Here is a 15,525-nt window from a genome sequence, read left to right as displayed (position 1 = left end):
GCACCATCCTTCTCCGAAGCGGCTTTAGTCTGTATCCAATAGGCATTAGCGTAGAAGTAAGCAGCTTGGTTGACATGTGTCTGGCATGCTCAGACCTACGAAATGGCACTTTAATTTCGTAAGCCTTGAAACAGCCTAAGGGGTTAGCATCCTAATATTAAGATATGATAATAGATGCTTTCCAATTCTAGAGCTTCGAGGAACCGCGCGGAAGTATTGTGGGAGAACTGTTATCGAGCGGATCCTGTATGCAGCTGCCATCGCCTTCACCAAATAATTTTATCGCCTCTACTTTCGATTCAATCACTTCGGTCTCTTTCAGTTTCCCTAAAAACGAGCAATACTAGCAATACTATTCATATATAATGTTGTCATTAATCAGAGCTAGTGCCTCCAGAAAGCCACTCTCTTTGTCTCTCTGTTTCCTCTCCAAGCACAACTTCCAGCTCAAGACATTCCCTACCCCCAATGAGAATGCGTTAAAGTTCGTCCCAGATGACAAAAAGATTCACTTCCTTGAAAACTCTCCTTCCAAGCAAACAGTTGAGTTCAACTCTGCCCTTCAGGCTACCCACTCCCCCTTGGCGTTGAAGATCTTTGACATCAAGGGTGTGAGGTCCATCATGATCGGCGACGAATTTATCACCGTGAACAAGAACGATGCTTTCAACTGGATGGATATCAAGATCGATATCGCTGAAGAAATCATCAACCATATCAAGCACCTCCAGCAGCCTGTCGTGGACGTCAAACACTACGAGCAGACCGCTGCGGAAAACACTACGAAGTTTGGAATTAAGGAAGCCAAGACCGAAGAAGAAGAGGAAATCGTTGCCATGATCGAAGAATTGATCGAAACCAGAATCAGACCCGCCATCCAGGATGATGGTGGTGACGTTGAGTTTAGAGGCTTCAACTTTGACAACGGAACCGTCTACTTGAAATTGCAGGGTGCGTGTAAGACTTGTTCTTCCTCCGAAGATACCTTGAAGAACGGTATCGAGTCCATGTTGATGCATTATATCGACGAAGTCCAGAACGTTGAGCAAATATTGGATCCGGAAGAGATTATTGCTATAAAGGAGTTTGAAAAGTTGGAACTGCAGTTGAGCTCCAAGAAAAGCCAGCCGGTGGAGGATGACATACCCCCTGCCATGTAACTCAGGTGCCTTTAAAACTAAACCTTTACTGGTATCCGCCTTTCAACGGACTAGGCTCCGGGGACCATATGTATTCCTGTTGCTTTTATTTATTTTATGACTGAACCTATTTGTCTTTTCTTCCCCTGCTAAAGTGTACTCTATATATAACTCTAATGACCATAAAGCTCTAAAAGTATGTAAACAGGAGTGGTGTATTCCTTGAGTTCCCAGTGTATGGCACCAGGACTCAACTTTCCGTAGTTCTTGAGGTTTATTCTAGCACATTAATACGGGACGTTACCGGAGGATTGAGGGGTCATTGATCGCAGTTTCCATTCCATACAAGACGGCGTGCCGCGGCTGAGTTCATCCTAGGGGTCATGTATGACGCTTGTTTTAGAGAAGTGTATCCTCTGCAACCCTTGACTGTCATAACTAAATCCACACTTTCATGAATGAGAGATTCTCATGAGGTGTTACCTGCTTTGGTAAAAGATGTTCCCAGGGTCCAGAAATCTGGTGCCAAACAAATGGTAGCATCCTGTGACCTAGAGCTTTTATATACGTGTGGTTATTAAACTGGAACCCAAGAGAAGCAAAATCCCGGGAGTGGGGGCCAATGCTACGAAATAATCCGCCTGATCTGGTCTGATCATTCGTCACGACAAGTCTCTCACTTTTTTTCAGTGTCCGTTCTGGTATCTTCACTCTCTATTGCTATCTGGACAGAAATCATATTCCGTACCTTCAATAAGATCGGCCGCACCATCGTTCGCTTTTCAAATGTAGCTCATGGTGTAATACGGGTATAGCGAGGGCGCTATAATTTGCACTCAGGTATGGGCTGAGTCTAGGATGTATAGTAATCATATTTGATATTATCCGTCTAAAATTACATTTGTGAAATACATAACTCTCTGTGTAGTTTTAGAAAAACATTAAGCCTGTACTTAGTCGACTCTAGGTTATGCGCTTGGTTTAGACTAGGCGAATTTGCCACCCAATGTAGCCAGTAAGTTGCGTGCGCCGCACCACACACTGGCCCCACACACTTCTACGGCTAGAGGCAAGTCTAACCTTGTGCAGATCTAGGATGTATAATAATCATATTCGATATTATCCGTCTAAGATTACTTTTGTAAAATACATAACTCTGTGTAGTTTTAGAAAAATATTGAACTTATACTTAGTCGACTCTAGGATATGCGCCTGGTTTAGACTAAGTGAATTTGCCACCCAATGTAATCAGTAAGTTGCGTGCGCCGTATCACACACTGGCCCCATACACTTTTACGGCCAGTGGCGAGTCTAGCCTTGCGCGGGTCTGCAAGGTAGGGCCTTCCTGCACGCATGTGAAAAATGCGTCACACCCCGTCTAATGGTTTTGCTGTTAAATCACTTCAAAGGATGCTGGAAATGGTTCAATTTGTCATATCGGTTCTATGCTGCATGCGAAGGAATCCGTGTGATATCTGGAAACTGAAATATTTGCCTGTCCACGGGGTATACGAACATATACTAGCTTGTTTCATTGCTACAGAAATTGCACAGCGGTCTGAATTTTATAAAATCCCCAATAGATCTCGTTATCATAGCACTTTGCCGAAAACCTTCATCCAAGAATTTTCCAACTTTCCGCATAATGTCAAAACTAGATATTGATCCTTTGGCCGCTAAGTCATCTTCGCCAGAGTCTAACAAAGATGCAGGTGATCTAGATAGTACTCGCCTGAAAGAATCGGCAGTGTTACCCGATACAGACCCGCAAGCAGCATCTCTTTCTGAAGAGAGAATCGCCATTCACGAAGATACAGGAGATGGAACCAAGGTGTCGGACCAATATCAAACCGGTGTCCAGCTCTGGACGTCTGCCACGGCATGCCTCTTGGCTTTGTTCCTCATCAGTCTTGACTTAACTATTGTATCCACAATCCTTACAGAAATCGGAACCGAATTCAACTCCTTCGACCAAATCAGTTGGGTATCTGCCGGCTACATTTTACCGATGACTGTGTTTTGCGTGGTGTGGGGTAAGCTCTCGTTGATATTTGGTCGTAAATGGACGTTGATGGCGAGCTTATCCATTTTTCTCTTAGGCTCGCTTGTTGCTGGCTTGGCCAACTCGATGGGAATGTTACTTGCGGGAAGAGTTGTCTGTGGGATTGGAGCTGGGGGTGCGCAAACTCTGGTGTTTATCATTATTTCCGAGTTGGTTCCTCTCTCTAAAAGGCCCGTAATGAATATGGCTCTATCTGTGACATTTGCTATTTCAGCAGCAGTAGGCCCGTTGCTAGGAGGTTCCTTTGCGACGAATGTCAGCTGGCGGTGGTGCTTTTATTTCAATTTACCCGTGGGAGGTGTTATCTTGATTTGCTTGTTCTTCTCGTATAACCCTCCAAAGCCTAAATTTGGTGCCTCTAATGGGGAACAGTCTATTTGGAAGAAGCTCAAAATGATTGATTACGTGGGAACGTTGTTGATGGCCATAGCCCTTGCATTCCTCTTACTTCCATTAACTTTGGGTGGATTTGTCTTTCCTTGGAGGTCTGCTGCCATTATCTGCTTCTTCGTCATTGGTGGACTTGCATTGGTTGTTTTTTTTGTGTGGAATTGCAAATTATCGTCTAACCCAATCATCCCTACGGAGCTATTAGTGAGCCCGCATGTTGTGGCATCTTTCTGTGTTGCAGTATTCTTGTTAGGGGTCCATGTTTCCATTACCATGTACACGGCAATCTACTTCCAATCCATTCACGACGCAAGCAGTTGGACCTCTGGCCTTTTTTTGTTACCCTTCATCACCGTCGTCACGATCTTTTCCTTTGGGTTTAGCTTTGTGGTTAGGTATACCAGGTACGTGAAGCCATACGCCGTATTTGCAGGAATACTAGGTCCTGTGGGTTGTGGGTTGTTCTCGTTGTTGGGAGTTAAGTCTACATTTTCAGACAAGGTGGGATTACAGGTCTTACTCGGGGTATCTTCTGGTATCCATTACCAAACAAACTTGATTGGTGGCCAGTTAGCTAGCCCACCGAACTTACCAGGCTCGATGATTCTCACCACCACCTTCATTACTCTTGGGAGAACGTTGGGAGGCTGTTTATGCACAGACTTGTCACAGTTGGTGTTCACATCCACCTTGAAGCGTGGATTGAATTCCAGCGCACAGGCAATGAAGATTATTCAAGACAACTCGCTTACTGTGGATAGTGTTATTAAGCAACCCGATATTGTGAAACTGTTGACCTTCGCCGACCAAATGGTGATTAAACAGCTCATTATGTCTAGTTTGAGAAACGTTTTCTATTTATGCGTGGGGTTTTCGGGGCTTGTACTCCTAGGGGACTTGGCAACTACAAATAAACGAGTTCCTAAGAGTGACGAAGGAACTGGAGAAAAAGTTGATCCAAAGACAGCCGAAGATTGAACGTACTACCTCACAACAAGTCACTGGTGCTATAGGCTACAAGATGTAATGTAACTTTGCCGTCTTGAGCCCCAATGTGGATCCATATATACATAGGTTGAATGAAAATAGATTTTATAAATACAATGATACAATTAGCCTGTATGTATTAATCATAGTTATTGATATGTACGTAAATGCAACTATGTATTTGGTACGTTTATGCATATATTAAATATATAGTATTAGGTTTGATTACTAGTGGTAAAAATGTTGTTACTGGGCATTTATATATATTCAAATGACTATATACTACGTATGCAGAATATATGGTATATTTTCACATTTCCCAACATTCATATCCTTTTAATTTGTTATTTGTGTAATTTTAATATCGTATTGAAGAATATCAATATGTGGGTTTCGAGGCTCGGTATTTCTGTTAAGTCTGAATATGAACCAAACAACTCTCAAAGTCTGCCAAGTTCACTTTATAGAATTATAAGCGTCCAAAGCTTAGTTGAAATATACAGATCAATCGCAGCGCGTAATACCAAGAGAACCCGACATTACCCATCCACAGTTGGTGCGATGGAGGAGATCTCCGACGTCGACGCACATGCGGATATTGAAGTGCCATGTGTATCGTTTGTATCACAATTACAATAAAGTTTTGGATAGTTCAAAACTTTATTCATGTAGTAATAAGCTAATAGTATATACCATTCTGATCCACTACAGTAAATCACATACCTTGGGGCTTGTATAGCTGGAAGAAGGGACCATCAATAGAGACTACGGTCAGAGGTGATAGATGTGAGAGACACGTGACCGAAACTGAAATTTAACCGCCGTTAATGATTTACCCGTAGAGGGCGATATTAGTCCTGCATATACCCAACCGGGTGAAGGGATCCCTCTTCCGACTGACATTGCTCTAGGGTGCGGGCGAAAAGCCAGCCATAGATGTAAGGCGCTACATCCCTTGACCCAGGGGTGGAGGCGTGACATGCTAATCTATGACATGTTAAGCGAGAGAGGGGGGTTCTTACCTTCCCTCTCCCCGGGAACTTTCTTTGCCATACTAATAAACTCGCCGGGGTGTAGGTGTACGTGCGCTTACTGTTACCCCAGAATTTGATCTAGACCGTGACGCCTTATGTTTACTTCACGGGAAGACAGCCAAACGAACATGGAATGACCGACACAGTTATTGAGGTTATACATGAAAAGTACTTCGTCCGGTATAGACTGGGTAGTGGCTGCTCATGTGAAGTCGGCACTGTTGGAACTTTCGTAGAGCATAAACAATTCCGGGGTATTAGGTAATTGGGGTCAGTACATCTACTATAGTCCCACTCCGAGCTTCGGAGGTCTTTGGTAGGGCGTATGTTGTCTCACAGATGCACAACCCAGGAACCCCATCTTATTACTGTTTTTTGTTGTTGAAAAAAGCTGCCTTTCAATATGAATACAAAGAGCAATGCCTTAGATCTAGCTTGACAAGCAGGTTTGCCTTACGATGTCCTTAGTCCCAACGGAAAGTGCCTTAGCATAGTGATACTCTCCGTTTAAACCTTTATCGATCGAGTTCAGTTCCTTCAATTAATACTAAGCTATCGCTTCACCGGTATGTTGACAAAGTACGCATCGAGCCCGCCTCCGACACTGAAACTAGCAACCTCTCATGCGCCGGGGATATAACTGCTTGTACATGGAAAACTCCTGCACATACACATAGCTGTCAGAGTTTCGCTAATGACAGTAGGAGTAAACCGGGTGAAAAGCAAAGCAACCAGGAGATAGGATCCATTTGTGCTGATCCCATGGGATAGATATTCTTCCTGTTATCTATTGTAAATCCATCGTGTATGTAACAACCACCAATGCTGAGGGTGTAGATTACATGAGGTCAGGCTTTTCTCTTACGTACAGTAACAGCTCTAGGTCAAATACAGTTCGATGTTTATGGTTTAGAATTGGTACACTAAGTGCCAAGACCAAACTTAATACGGATTATACGAGCCATTTTGACAGATACTGCTTTTGGTCTGGGCTAGTGATAACTCAAGGTCACGTATAAATAACATTGCTGTAGGGATAAAACGAGCCTCATTATTGGCTGGCAACCCGGCTATCACACAAGTTCTCCAACATTGTAGCATTTTTTACAATCGACGGAACCTGTTATCAACAACTAGTCCATTTCGAGTGTTTGTGAATGTTTCCCATGACCGGTTGAGTGGATTGAACGTGTTTGAGGGTACCCGGTTTTCTACGTTACCAGGTCCGAGCCAGCTACCCTCAGACTGCAAGTTTAGAGGAAACAGAAGCTCACTGGATCCCATCCCCCATTTCCGTAGGCCCTATAAACAGTATAGTTTCGTCAGTGTAGGCATGTGACTGTGCATGCGAGTAGAGCTCGTGTGCATATAAGAAAAAAATCCCGGGGCAGACGGAGCGGAAAACGCACCGGAGCAGCGCAGAACCCCAGCTTTTCTGTGTGCATGCCACTAACAAAACTTTCTTCTCCTCCACCCGTGCAGTTACATCCGGTCTTCGGAAGCTGGCTCTTTTTCATCTTGCATATGACGCGGGTGGCATACGGGAGTGATTCACCTTTTTACCACGATTAATATTTTTAGCCGTAAGCAGTGGAAATAATTCCGGGGTGGGGAAACAAGGGACGATATAAAAGCAGGGTACTTTCTCTTAGGATGAAACAGATATCTTCTTTTTTCCTTTATACCTCATTACAAACGCCTGCAATCACATACAATGGCTCCTACCGCTGTCCAAACCCCAGTCGCCGCCGCGACCTCTACCAATAACGCTCAAATCGATGCCATTAAGGCTCAATTAAAGTCCAACAAGACTACCCCATCTCAGCAAGTTATTGCTTCTTTGGGCTTGTCCCAAGAGACCATCATCCGCCACAACTCTGCCGTTCCAACCTTGTACGAGGATGGTTTGTTGGAAAAAGGCACCACCATCTCGTCCACCGGTGCCTTGATGGCTTTCTCCGGTAAGAAGACGGGCAGATCTCCAAAGGACAAGCGTATTGTTGACGAAGAAACCTCTACCAATGACATCTGGTGGGGTCCAGTCAACAAGAAGTTGGACGAACACATCTGGTTGATCTCCCGTGCCAGAGCCGTTGACTACTTGAGAACCCGCGAAAAGCTTTACGTCGTTGACGCTTACGCCGGTTGGGACCCTCGCTACAGAATCAAGGTCAGAATTGTCTGTGCCCGTGCTTACCACGCGTTGTTCATGAAGAACATGTTGATCAGACCAACGGACGAGGAATTGGCCAACTTCGGTGATCCTGACTTTACCATCTACAACGCCGGCCAGTTCCCGGCGAACGTCCACACCACTGGTATGACTTCTTCCACCTCCGTTGAAATCAACTTGAAGGCCATGGAAATGGTGATTCTCGGTACCGAATACGCCGGTGAAATGAAGAAGGGTATCTTCACCTTGATGTACTACTTGATGCCAATCCGCCACAAGATCTTGACCTTGCACTCCTCTGCTAACCAGGGTGTCCAGAACGGTGATGTCACTCTTTTCTTTGGTCTTTCCGGTACCGGGAAGACAACCTTGTCGGCCGATCCTAACAGAAAGTTGATCGGTGACGATGAACACTGTTGGTCTGACAACGGTGTCTTCAACATTGAAGGTGGCTGTTACGCCAAGTGTCTCGACTTGTCTGAGGAAAAGGAGCCAGAAATCTTCAACGCTATTAAATTCGGTTCCGTGTTGGAAAACGTCATCTACGACAAGGAAACCAGAGTTGTTGATTACGAAGACTCCGCCATCACTGAGAACACTAGATGTGCCTACCCAATCGAGTACATTCCATCTGCCTTGATCCCATGTATCGCTGACTCCCACCCAAAGAATATTATTTTGTTGACCTGCGATGCCAGAGGTGTCTTGCCACCGGTTTCCAAGTTGACCAACGCTCAGGTTATGTACCACTTCATCTCCGGTTACACTTCCAAGATGGCCGGTACTGAAGAGGGTGTCACTGAGCCAGAAGCTACCTTCTCTGCCTGTTTCGGTCAGCCATTCTTGGTCTTACACCCAATGAGATACGCTCAGCAATTATCCGACAAGATGACCCAGCACAACGCTACCGCTTGGTTGTTGAACACTGGCTGGACCGGTTCATCTGCCGCCACCGGTGGCAAGAGATGTCCATTGAAGTACACTCGTGCTATCTTGGACTCCATCCACAACGGTACCTTGGCCAACGCTGAGTTCGAAACTTTCGAAACTTTCGGCCTCAACGTTCCAAAGGCGATTGAAGGCGTTCCATCGGAGCTTTTGAACCCAGCCAAGTCCTGGTCCCAAGGTTCCGAGTCGTTCCAGAAGGAAGTCAAGACTCTCGGTGGCTTGTTTGCCGAAAACTTCAAGAAGTATGAGTCTGAAGCCACTGCTGAAGTTAAGGCTGCCGGCCCGGCTTTGTAAAATGCCTGAATCCGTTTTTTTTTTTTTCGCTTCCTTGCATTTCCTTTCTGTTTCTCTCTTGGGTTGTTATTGTTTTAAACCGGTATTAAATAAATTGATGTTTATACTGCACTTGTAGGGTTTCTAATCTCCCCTCAACGACATACCGCAGGATTTTATTACGAGAATACTATAACCACAAATCACCTAGCTATATCAATATAAAGATAATTACCTTGGAAAGTCTACGCATGTGATTAGCATGTTACATGCCGCCGTTTTCTGCCGGTGTCATCCACAGAACTATCGCTCTCAGAACCCGACATCCGCTTTAGACTAGAATATTATCTCAGCCCAGTGATTTCTTTTATAAAGAGACATAAACCATTAACCCTAACTCCATCAATTCATAGCCTCCTTTATTCACCTAAAATGATGAACACGTTAGGTGTACATTACTGTAAGCCAAGAAATTAGTCTTGGAAATGGCTAGTGGGTCTAGTGCACATAAACATCGGAGGGGAAACCCCACTCAAAGCTCCCCCTCATTATCCCTTCCAATCTAAAAACAAAACAAAACAATAATCCCATTACTTTAGCTCTGTAACTTACAAGATATAATCCAAGCAATAAAACTGAGCAATAAAGCGTACAATCATGTCTCTACTCCTTTGTGTATATGAGCCCTGGTTCCGGCTATGTCACACGTGACCCCCGATAGGATCCACGTACCCAACGATTTGATTACGTACAGCCTTTCAAACACCTGGAAAATCGAGACATCACACGGTGGAATCGATCTAACTCCTTTAAAGGAAGCATACTACTGTGATCGAAAACTGACGGCTGAGACAATAGTGCCACGCTCCTTTGAAGATCGGCAATTCCCATACCAGCAATCCCCAAGCCCCTCTTTGCATCTACCAGTGCCCAGGCATTAAGTACCCACATCGTCATTTGCTTCCCTGCCTTCTCTTTTTTTTCTAGCATAAAATGGGCTCTCCTCCGCCAAATGCATACCGGCCTGGGACTCAGATAACTGTAGGGTCCCACAAGGTGGCAATACAGAAGTATATCTCTGAAGGTATGTTGAACCCACAGAAAAGATGGGATAGGTAGATGGGAGAAGGAAAAATGATTGAGTAATCCATACCTTGGTCAACTCTTCTACCTTCCATATCAACCTCTTCCTTTATTCCTTTCCTTTCTCCCTTCCATCCTTTTATTTCCCTCACATATACTAACCTCTAGGTGGCTTTGCACACGTCTATTTGGTAGACATCTCGCCGCCATACGGCGGTTCGTCGGTTGCGTGCTTGAAACGTGTCGCGGTGCCGGACAAACCAACGTTAAACATTCTCCGTGCAGAGGTGGACGCGATGAAGCGGTTGAAGGGCCACCGCCACATTGTTCTGTACATCGACTCACATGCGGCACGTATGCCCGGTAGCACATCGAACGTGCATGGGTACGAGGTGTTTCTTCTCATGGAATACTGCTCGCGCAATGGGTTGATCGACTTTATGAACACGCGCTTAACGCATAAGCTCACAGAGCCAGAGATTCTCATGATCATGGCGGAGATCACAGAAGGGGTGGCCAACTGCCACGCGCTTCAACCGCCGTTGATCCACCGCGACATCAAGATCGAAAATGTGTTGGTCAACGGTGACGGCCGCTACAAGCTTTGCGACTTCGGCTCCGCTGCGCCCGCGTTGCGCCCTCCAAAGAACGTGGAAGAATTCCAGGTGCTCCAGGATGACATCATGCGCCACACCACGGCGCAGTACCGCAGTCCCGAGATGGTTGACTTGTACCGCGGCTTTCCCATCGACGAGAAGGCAGACATCTGGGCCTTGGGCGTGTTTTTATACAAATTGTGTTACTACACAACACCGTTCGAGACCTCCGGGGAGCGCGCCATCCTCCACGCGCGCTTCCAGTTCCCACATCAACCACAGTTTTCGGATAGATTGAAGAACGTGATATCGGCGTGTCTCCGCGAAGACCCTAGAAAGAGACCCAACGCGTACCAGTTGCTCGAAGAGGTGTGCAAGATGCGCGGTTTGGGTGTTCCTATCCGGGATTACACCCAGGTGCAGGTACCACCAAAGCCTCGGACCAATGCTAGTGCCCCTGATTTAACCCGCCCCGCCACCCCGCCAAAGTCAGCCAAGGTGGTGCCAAAGCCCAAGCCCGACTTCCTGGGCCTCAAGGCATCCGCAAAGGTGAAGCTCCAGGACATCCAGATGGTTAGCCACGATTTATCCTCAGACAGCTCCGGCTCATCCCTTGGATCGTTATCGCCACATCACAAAGACGCGGCCCGCGAATCGCTGCGCGTAGAGCAGCTTTCACGGTCGTTCAAGCATGTTTCGTTGTCAACACCGTCATCCAGCACCAACCTAAAGGACATCTCTATAAAGTCCAAGAACATCTCTGGCTTTTCCAAACCTAAGGAAACCTCCAGTTTAGGCAAATCGGAAAAGTTGAAATACGACGGTGGGGTATCGCAGAGAAGTAAACCGAGCACGGAGCTGCTTTCGAGACTGCTCCCGCGAACCCGGGCAAGTGTGGAGCTGCAGCGGGCTCGGAACAGCCCTAGACCGGTGAGCATGCACGGCGACCTCTCAGACTCGACGGAGGACCACAAGAGCTTGAAGGAGATTATCCACAAATTGTCTAGCGACAGCGACACATACAGGCCAGACGAGCATATTGACGACAACTTGGAGTTCCTCCGCACGTTGGAGAAGCAAGATAGCGGCAGATCATGGCGGCTGCAGAAGACCGGTGAGTCTATCAGACGGATCTCCACCGGCAGTAAGAATGGTTGGAAGCGAAGCAGCATCTCCGGGATCAAGTCGTTGCTCACGGGCGATAAGAAGGGCAAATCGCAGCCATCCAGCCGCAACGTTAGCGTGGCCCAGGAGCCGGCGAGGAAGAGTTCCGAAACAGGTTATCCGGCCCGACACAGCATGGATGCCTACCGCGAGAGTGAGGTGTCGGTAAAGCGATCGTCGTCGATCCAGAGAAGGGTCCAGGAGTTGTTGGGCCGGAAGTCCGAGCCAGCCGTCAAAACAGCTACAGGCTACGGTAAATACACTGAACAAGAGAAGGTCAAGGGCCCAGCCGTGCAGAAGAAGAGCCCAGAGGGCACGTTCAAAGTGCCAGATAAGGTGGCTGTCCCGGAGAAACGAGCCCTGAAGGTTATAGCGAAGGTGTCAGTGAAGGTTTCGCCCCCTCACCCTGTACTGGCTGCTACCAAGAACTCACAACGGGTGATTTTCCCTCAGAAGGCGGAGCCATCTCTGGGAAATATGGTGCCAAAGTTGCCAACCATTCTACGGACCTCGCCGACGCTTTCCAAGGTTTCTACGCCAACCCAGATTACCACAGCGCAGAGTTTCGTCTCCAAGACCGCGAAGCCCAGCCCATCCACCTCAAAGCTAGGCCCGCCGTCGAAGCCAAAGAAACCCGAGTATTTGAAGTCGCCAGCGACGAAAATTGGCAGGCCAGTAAAGGAGGAAGACGACAGCGATTTTGACTCACTGTTCCCCGACATCGACCTTCTTACCCAGAGCTTCAAGCAGCGGTACCCCAGTGCTGTATAGGGTACATATATAACCAGATATAAGACTTAACGATGTCATATTTGCCCTGTAAGATCGCCCGTAGAGGGTGGAAACTCTACGTGTATACCAGAAAACGAGGGGGCTTGCTCTCCCTGGCTGAGAATAGCGCGCTTTGAGTTCAGGACGCTTGGGTCAACAATGCTTAGAATTCGAGCGCCCAGTATTTACCCCGGCAAACAACAGGAAAGCTGTGAGTACACTTGATCAGACTTGGGCGTTGCTGCGTGGTTCCCAAGCTAAAGAGCAAAGAGTACATATTGCTGGGTACTAGCAGCGGGGGCAATAACAGGTTGTACAAAATATCGAAACTCAACCATAAATTCAAAGACCAATCTATTCGAAGCTGCCATTCCTTACCTATCGAGCTAGACGACTAAGACACCACCAATGGATCTACTAGGAGCCACCCTTATAAATTACGTTTATTCTACCCTCTAATCATCACTACTGTCAAACTCCTCAAACGCATCCAAAATAAAGTCGCAGCCCTCGTCGAAGCGCTCACCAAAGATGTCCACCATCCCAACGCTGTCACCCTTCAAAACACGGCCAAACTTCTTCCGTGGCTTCTTGATGGCATCGCCGTTAGCGTTCTCCCAGCACGGGTGCTTTGCGGACGTGAACACCAACGAGTTGCGGAAGTACCACTCGGTGACGTTCTCATCGATCAACGGTACAATTGCCCGCAACGGTTGTTTGTCCACGATACCGATCGACGCCTTCACAAGCGCTCGCACGTCGCGGTGCCCGAGAAGGTGCACAATCCCGGAGTAGGCCTCGCCGACACCGACAAACGCGATCTTGGAGGCCTGGAAAAATTGAAGGTAGTGATCCCACACATAGAGCAAGAGCTCTTGGCCTGCAAGCTGCGGGTTGTACGTATAGTCATCGTCGCAGTGCAACGGAACGCAGATGTCGATGACGCCATATTTACGCGCCTGCGCCCACTCGAGAACCTGCTGCGACGGGTCCACCACCACAGAGTTGATGCTGTCGATGGTCCCAGAGAGCGCGTCCGTCAGCCCCCAGATCTCTGGTGGGTCGTGCACGGAAATGACAATTGTCTGGCAGTCGTAGATGTCAGGACTGGCGACGATCTGGTCCTCCAACGTCGCGTGGAACTTGCTCTCCAAGATAGGCAACGTGATGTATTGGTGGTTGTGGAAGAGCGTATTTGCCTGGTGCGTGCGCAAGCTATCGCCGAGACGGAGGCTCTTCTCCGACTGCAGCGCCACGGCCATGTGGCCCGGCTGGAGGCACTTCCAGTACTTGGCGTGGATGCGGATGACCTCCTCGATCGTTTCGATCGTCTCGGGCTTCGGTAACGTGGTTGCAAGCTCGCCCGGAACCTCACCCACCATTGTCTGAGCGACTGCAAGCGCGCTCACCGAGATCGAGTCCAAGTTGTAGCCTCCTTCGAGCACTACACACAAGTTGCCCCGCGCTAAGCCTTTCATCAAATGTGTCATGTGGCCGTAGCCTGGAGGCGTCACGTGGCAGCCCCCGATAATATCACCAGCCGCGGCGTCGAAGCCGGAGGAGATGATGACCAAATCCGGCGCGAATTCGTAGCACACGGGCATCACCACTTTCTGGAACGCGTAGAGATAATCCCCGTCGCCCATGCCCGGCACCAGCCATGGGATGTTGACGGTGAACCCAGCACCGGGTCCTTCACCAACCTGGTCCGCCCCACCGTACGTTGTCCCGGGGTAGTACTTACCCTGCTCGTAGCGGTGCAACGAGATGTACAAGACACGCGGGTCGTCGAAGAACGCGCGTTGTGTCCCGTTACCGTGGTGGACGTCCCAATCGAGCACTACGATTTTTCGCACAGAGTCGGGGTAGTTCTGCAAGATATTTTTGGCCGCCACCGCGACGTTGGAGAAGAGGCAAAAGCCGCCGGGAGCGTTGGGTTCCGCATGGTGGCCAGGAGGACGTACAACCGCAAGCGCGTTCTTCACTTTGCCCTCAACCACGGCCTTGCACGCCTCGATGGTGCCACCACAAGAGAGCTTAGCCCCCATGTACGAATCATGGTTGAAGTAGACAGAGTCGCCTTTCTCTGTGCGTTCGAGCAAGGCCTCCTTGTCCATTTTTTCGGTGGAGGCGATAAAGTCCAAATGTTCCGGAGTGTGAACCTGGAGAATTTCCTCACGCGTGGCCTCGCGCACAGGGATTTTGAGCATCAAGTCACCGATATCGTCCGCACCGATGAGCGACGGGTCGTTGATAAGCCCGGCCTCCGCGAGAATCTTGTAGATGCGGTAGATTCGGCGCGGATCCTCGGGGTGCGGGTCGATGTACTCGTAGTAGGACGTGAAGATCTTTGCGTGGTAGCGCATTCGCACGTCGTAGGCCAAGCCAGTTTTTAAAGGAATGTATTCGAGTTGCGGTGCGCGCGGCGCTACAATCACGGGCGTAAGAGTCGAAGCGCCTTCGAGTTTTACACCGTTAGCCTCTGATTTGCCATTGGGCTCACTTTTGCCGTTTTTAGCGGCGGCATCATCGTATTTTCTTTTGAGGGTTTCTGGTTGCTTTTCCTGCGCTTCTTGCATGGTTTCCTGCTCCATTTCGACGTCTTCGGTTTTGACCTCCGCGGAAGGCGGGGCATCTGTGCTCGGCAGACGTGTTTCTTCAGACATCAGCGCTCATATAACGGTCTAACGTGGACTCAGAAAACAAACAACCGTGAGGGAAAGCGAAGGGGGATGTGTGGGAGAGAATTTCAGGAAGAAGCTCGGGCTTTGGATCTTCAAGTTTGCATTTTGGGCCTCACGCGTGGCCAGATGTCTAACGTTCCGTCGCGTTAGCGCACGACCTCCGACACGTAGCCGAGGAGTGTGACACTAAATTGTTCAGTGGGTAGTATTGAGCCGGGCGT

At 48.2% G+C, this 15,525-nt stretch overlaps 6 protein-coding genes across 6 annotated transcripts; 5 read left to right on the top strand and 1 right to left on the bottom strand.

The window, feature by feature from the left end:
- Positions 1 to 365: 365 nt before the first annotated feature.
- On the top strand, positions 366 to 1,160 carry BABINDRAFT_6350 (uncharacterized protein; the record flags this gene model as incomplete). The annotated part of the gene is made up of 1 exon (XM_019132409.1): positions 366 to 1,160. The coding sequence occupies one exon, from the start codon at positions 366 to 368 to the stop codon at positions 1,158 to 1,160; it is 795 nt and encodes a 264-aa protein (XP_018987012.1).
- Positions 1,161 to 2,561: 1,401 nt separating this feature from the next.
- Positions 2,562 to 4,655, top strand: BABINDRAFT_159940 (MDR family MFS transporter). Its single transcript, XM_019127969.1, has one exon. It carries the CDS (start codon positions 2,785 to 2,787, stop codon positions 4,567 to 4,569), a length of 1,785 nt encoding a protein of 594 aa, XP_018987011.1. The 5' UTR covers positions 2,562 to 2,784; the 3' UTR covers positions 4,570 to 4,655.
- A 172-nt stretch (positions 4,656 to 4,827) lies between these two features.
- BABINDRAFT_110091 (uncharacterized protein) lies at positions 4,828 to 5,248 on the top strand. The gene has a single exon (XM_019126824.1). The coding sequence runs from the start codon at positions 4,867 to 4,869 to the stop codon at positions 5,215 to 5,217; it is 351 nt and encodes a 116-aa protein (XP_018987010.1). The 5' UTR covers positions 4,828 to 4,866; the 3' UTR covers positions 5,218 to 5,248.
- Positions 5,249 to 7,111: 1,863 nt separating this feature from the next.
- BABINDRAFT_159939 (phosphoenolpyruvate carboxykinase (ATP)) lies at positions 7,112 to 9,053 on the top strand. Its single transcript, XM_019127968.1, has one exon. The coding sequence runs from the start codon at positions 7,327 to 7,329 to the stop codon at positions 9,025 to 9,027; it is 1,701 nt and encodes a 566-aa protein (XP_018987009.1). The 5' UTR covers positions 7,112 to 7,326; the 3' UTR covers positions 9,028 to 9,053.
- Positions 9,054 to 9,842: 789 nt separating this feature from the next.
- On the top strand, positions 9,843 to 12,732 carry BABINDRAFT_159938 (Ark/Prk/Nak family serine/threonine-protein kinase). The gene is made up of 2 exons (XM_019127967.1): positions 9,843 to 10,090; positions 10,258 to 12,732. Exons 1-2 carry the CDS (start codon positions 10,000 to 10,002, stop codon positions 12,618 to 12,620), a joined length of 2,454 nt encoding a protein of 817 aa, XP_018987008.1. The 5' UTR covers positions 9,843 to 9,999; the 3' UTR covers positions 12,621 to 12,732.
- A 40-nt stretch (positions 12,733 to 12,772) lies between these two features.
- HDA1 (histone deacetylase) lies at positions 12,773 to 15,382 on the bottom strand. Its single transcript, XM_019127966.1, has one exon. The coding sequence runs from the start codon at positions 15,284 to 15,286 to the stop codon at positions 13,076 to 13,078; it is 2,211 nt and encodes a 736-aa protein (XP_018987007.1). The 5' UTR covers positions 15,287 to 15,382; the 3' UTR covers positions 12,773 to 13,075.
- Positions 15,383 to 15,525: the final 143 nt, after the last annotated feature.

This window comes from Babjeviella inositovora, assembly GCF_001661335.1.
Source record: "Babjeviella inositovora NRRL Y-12698 unplaced genomic scaffold BABINscaffold_2, whole genome shotgun sequence".
In the NCBI taxonomy this organism is placed as follows: Eukaryota; Fungi; Ascomycota; class Pichiomycetes; order Serinales; genus Babjeviella; species Babjeviella inositovora.
This window is presented reverse-complemented; position numbering and strand designations above follow the sequence as displayed.

What these genes read in the sequence shown, in the direction of transcription:
- BABINDRAFT_159940 (XM_019127969.1), top strand. Translation starts at nt 2,785, where the DNA reads ATGTCAAAACTAGATATTGATCCTTTGGCCGCTAAGTCATCTTCGCCA.
- BABINDRAFT_110091 (XM_019126824.1), top strand. Translation starts at nt 4,867, where the DNA reads ATGCAGAATATATGGTATATTTTCACATTTCCCAACATTCATATCCTT.
- BABINDRAFT_159939 (XM_019127968.1), top strand. Translation starts at nt 7,327, where the DNA reads ATGGCTCCTACCGCTGTCCAAACCCCAGTCGCCGCCGCGACCTCTACC.
- HDA1 (XM_019127966.1), bottom strand. Translation starts at nt 15,286, where the DNA reads ATGTCTGAAGAAACACGTCTGCCGAGCACAGATGCCCCGCCTTCCGCG.
- BABINDRAFT_159938 (XM_019127967.1), top strand. Translation starts at nt 10,000, where the DNA reads ATGGGCTCTCCTCCGCCAAATGCATACCGGCCTGGGACTCAGATAACT. An exon ending in ACAGAAGTATATCTCTGAAG is followed by an intron (nt 10,091 to 10,257) that starts GTATGTTGAACC and finishes ACTAACCTCTAG; the next exon opens with GTGGCTTTGCACACGTCTAT.